This window comes from Sinocyclocheilus anshuiensis, unplaced genomic scaffold (assembly GCF_001515605.1).
Source record: "Sinocyclocheilus anshuiensis isolate Anshui unplaced genomic scaffold, SAMN03320099.WGS_v1.1 scaffold1355, whole genome shotgun sequence".
In the NCBI taxonomy this organism is placed as follows: domain Eukaryota; kingdom Metazoa; phylum Chordata; class Actinopteri; order Cypriniformes; family Cyprinidae; genus Sinocyclocheilus; species Sinocyclocheilus anshuiensis.
The window spans coordinates 107,141-111,688 of NW_015540070.1; the positions used below are offsets into that span (position 1 = coordinate 107,141).

The 4,548-nt window shown below is 37.0% G+C and overlaps 1 protein-coding gene across 1 annotated transcript in view; it reads right to left on the reverse strand.

Moving 5' to 3' along the window:
• Positions 1 to 2,416: 2,416 nt before the first annotated feature.
• LOC107687187 (desmocollin-3-like) overlaps positions 2,417 to 4,548 on the reverse strand; it is a 13,434-nt gene continuing 11,302 nt past the window's right edge. Inside the window, exons 11-13 of the mRNA XM_016484419.1 lie at positions 4,277 to 4,392; positions 3,896 to 4,180; positions 2,417 to 3,772 (exon numbers count right to left, since the gene is read on the reverse strand). Of these exons, the coding sequence (XP_016339905.1) occupies positions 3,560 to 3,772; positions 3,896 to 4,180; positions 4,277 to 4,392 (614 nt within the window). The 3' untranslated portion in view covers positions 2,417 to 3,559. The remainder of the gene's footprint in view (positions 3,773 to 3,895; positions 4,181 to 4,276; positions 4,393 to 4,548) is intronic.

The window sequence follows — 4,548 nt, forward strand, 5'->3', positions numbered from 1 at the left end:
AAAAAAAAAAAAAAAAAAAAAAGATATTTTCTTACATGGTTAAAAATCAACATTATTACTTACATTTCATTCTATCTGTGAAATCCTCTGCACACCCGAACTCTGAGGATCATATTGCTACCAGTTCATGGCTCATTTGGAATCAAACATAAGCAATTCACCATAAAACACATAAAAAGCGTTATTTTGCACATATAACGCCATAGTATCATGTAGGCTATGCAAATGGCTAGAACTGTGTGCACCACTGACTTTATTGAGACAAAGACAACCAGTGGTACTTTGTCTGAAAGGGGAAGTTGTGGCCTAATGGTTAGAGTTTAAATTCGTTGATAAAATAAAAAAAAAAATTGGTTTAAACATTTGGCAAATTACGCTGCAGCTATTAAGGTAGAATTACGTCAATAATATTTGCATACGCAGGGTAAGAGTTGTGAAAGTGTACATAAGACTGTAAGCCTAAATTAAATTTGCATGCGCAACAGAAGCTTTGTAAAGGTATAAATCGCGTTTCAAGCGTAAGAAAAAATTATTTGCAGCATTTTACTGTTACTCCTAAGTGTAATTCATGTATTGTGTACGTTAAAAGTACCATTCCGGCAGCAAGAACGATCCTGAACTAAATGAAGATTAATGTTTTGGCGTATGATGTGTTTATTGAACCAATCAGATAAGAGTAAATGGAGAGTCAGCGAGAGGCTCATTTGATTGGCTACAAGAAGAAGGTGGACCCGCCCTCCCCCTCACACTCGCAAAACTCAGAGAATCGTGCCAAAATTGTAAGCGCAGAGAAAAGAAAGACGGAGCTGTACATATCGGTTTATTTCGGGAACTTTTTGCCCCACATACACAAGTCATTTAGACATTTGCAACAGTTTGTTTTTTTACACATACAGATTGGTTCTATGCAGTCAATCCGTTTTGCAGTTCTTTAAACTGTTGTTTTCGCTTGCAAATCACTGTTCACAGGCTTGCAGTGCTTTTGACCGTCTTTTGGCGAAAAAAACGTGCCAAAAGTGTAAGCGCGGAAAAATGGAAGTCAGAAGCATGCAGATCATATTTATTTTGCATTAGCATGAAGCTGCAGTTTCAAAATACATGAATTACACTAACAGTAAAATGCTGCAAATAATTTTTTCTTACGCTTGAAACGCGATTTACACCTTTACAAAGCTTCTGTTGCGCATGCAAATTTAATTTACGCTTACAGTCTTATGTACACTTCCACAACTCTTACCCTGCGTATGCAACTCTTACTGACGTCATTCTACCTTCATAGCAGCACTTATTATTATTGCACTGGTTGGCTATTAACTGCGAGCAGACAGAGTGTCATTCAATGCATTGGAGAATACGGCGAACATAAACAAAGAAACGAAGTTTCTTGTCAGATTTCCCTAACAAGCAACCATATTTTTTTAAATAAACCCAAAAAACCGCAACCCGCGACCTGGGATTTTTTCAAGCAACTTTTTAAAAAAGGAAGCCCAAAGTTGCGTATAATACGCGGACTTGGCAACTATGATCAGGGCTTCTATTGGTCCTGTTTACGATCGGATATCTTTATTGGCTACTGAAGTGCCGTCAAAGGTTTGAATATTAATTCAAATTGTGGGCGTACTCAGTAACGAATTATGATTTAAAAATAAGGAAGTATATTATTTTGCTTAATTTGTACTTTAGTACAAGTAAAAGTACAGCTTTAAAAATATACTCAAAAAAGTACAAGTACCCGAAATAACTACTTAGTTACAGTAACGTGAGTAGTTGTAATTCGTTACCTCCACCACTGAAGACAACATATGCTAATAAACAATGTATTACTATTGTTTCTCCTCTGTTGATGCATTGAGCAGCCATATTGGATTCTGAAGTTGGAGTTGTTGTGTGATTCCTTCGAGATTCCGAGTTGGAACTCCAACTTATGAGGGCGTTCCAGTTCATACAAACTCGAAATTTCTAACTTCCAAGTACAAATTGAATGCAGCAATTGTTCAATGATCAGTCTATTTCATAAAGTGCTAACGTGTGCTACAGTAACTAAGTAAAAAATACTTACTGTCAGACACTGTTTATGTTCATATTTTTGTATGTGTACCATCATATTTTTATCTTAATATTTAGAATTTCACACGCATAACTTTTTGCCATTATAGTCTCTGTGTAACTGCATTTATGCCACCTTGGTTCAGCATTAAACAGGCTCTTCACACTGTGCTAAACCCCGCATTGTTATCGTCTTTCTAACCCAGGTAAATGAATGTTCACACTTCAGGGCTTTTCACGTTGCGCTTAACCCTGGGTAATCATTCTAAACCCTGCTTTTAACTCTGGGTAAAGGTACATTTTAAACTTATGTGCGCCTTTCAATTATAAATGTGTCTTTGCAGCATAAAAACAGTACTAGACGATAAAATAGGGTCTGTAATCAATTTTATTAAAATATTTACAAAGAGCATCCCTTTAAGTTTAAAATCAGAACAACCCTCTAAACATCTGATATGTTGGTAATATTTACCACAAATACAAAAACAAAAAACAAACAAAAAAAGAAATCTTAAAATGTGCTGTCAGAACAAAACTAATATCAAAGAGATAAAAAAAAAATTACTTCTAAGTAGTTTTTCCCAAATTTACCTGTTCTTTCACCTTTCACCTCTATCTTCATTTAAAGCATAAAGTGACTTACATACAAAATAGTTGGTTTCTTTTCATTGAAATTAAAAATCCCTATAGCAACTATACCATTTAATGTTGTAAGAAAATAACACAAAAACTCTAGTAATACATCATGGCCTAAGGATGAGTTCAGTGTCCAGAGTTGATGTCGGGTGTCAATGTTTTTGGAGCTGAAGAGCGCTCTGAATTCCATACGTTGCCCAAAAAAATGTTTACGAGCACACTTCATCGTGGTCTTGTAAATATAGACTCAGTTAATACTTCACACGGCTGAGAATTGCAATCGATCGGGGAGAAAATAATGTCTCTTCTGTATAGGCCTACTTATATTGAAACTGTCCTTCCTCAGCTCTGTGAGGAAGAGGTTTGCAAAGCAGAGCAAAACAATTACAGAAAAGCTTATTTGCATCATTCACACACACTTAAAAACTTAAGAGACAAACACAGGCACTTGATTAATCCAGCAGAAAGGCATGTACTGCAAAAAAGTTTTCTAAATCAGCATTTTTGTCTCGTTTTCCAGTAAAAATAACTAAATATCCTCAAAACTTGGTAAATTTACTTAAGAAGCAAAACTGAGATACTAAGAGAATATATATCATGGAGTTAAGGTTATTCTTAAACATTCATTTTATTTTTGAGCTTAAATCTAATCATATTTGGTGAGATTTACATTTAAACAATCAATAGACTTTACATTCAGTAATGGTCTTGCATAATTTTGCTTCTCAAGTAAATTCATCTTGTTTTAAGGATATTTTGATATTTTTACTAGAAAACGAGGCAAAAATACTGATTAGGAACATGATTTTCTGCAGTGTGCTTTGAAGGCCCCTGGCAAACAGCATACAGTACTCTCTCATCTCAGTCACGTCTCGATTTAGTTTCCGGTTCGATTCGTGGTGTAGCAGACGTCAGCCAGTGGTCTGAATTTGGGTCCGAGAGTGTTCAAAAAGTCCAGTGATTCCGGTTCACCCACGATGCTACAACATCCTACAGAGCCTGCAGGAGATCCCATCCCCTCATGCCCATAAGTCTTCAGCAGGTCATCCGCATACCGCCCCTCCGCCTCGTCTCCAAAGTAAGCCAGTTTCTGTCACAAAATAAGGTTGCAATTTAGGTCACGTGAAAATAACTTCAGTAGAGCATGAACGAAAAACAGAGAGAATGTGAAATATGAGTTTCTTGGGTGAATGAATGTATAAATTCAGCTCACTCTGTCCAAGTAGCGCCCGTTGGTTTTCCATGTGTCCAGAGCACTCGTATTGGAGAGTTTCGGTATCGTGGCATTGCCGTGCATGTTGTTATCATAGCGTCCAGATGAGTAGTACTTCTCTGTCCCAAACTCTTGAGTGGTGGTGTTGTACACGCCTCCTCCCTGGAAAAACGACTGCCCGTAGCGCCCTGAAGCTGAAGTCATGTTCTTACTTTCCATGAGGCCGCTCTGTAGTGACCCGTCCACTACCTCTGCCGCAGGAATCATCATCAAAGCTCCATCTTTCTAAAAAGAGAAAGACATTCCAGTCAAATATGGTCAAACTCTTCTAGTGGTTTCTCTGATTAATTTAACCATTTAAACAATAGGTGTTTTTCTTACCACTTCTTCACCAGGAGCCTCAGTGTTGGATTTCAGCAGCATTCCACCTGTTCCTGTGTCATCACTGATGTAAAGCTTGTCTCTCTTAGTACTGCATATGAAGATGAGCAACAGACCTGATACGGCAAGAAAAACAGAAGGCAAATGTATCGGTGTTTCTGAGAATCATTTATGGGCATAACAGGAAAAATCTGTGTCTGAGACTATAAAAAATGATGCTTTTTTAAAGATCATTATTTTGTGTATTTGGTGTAACAGAATATGTTGACATG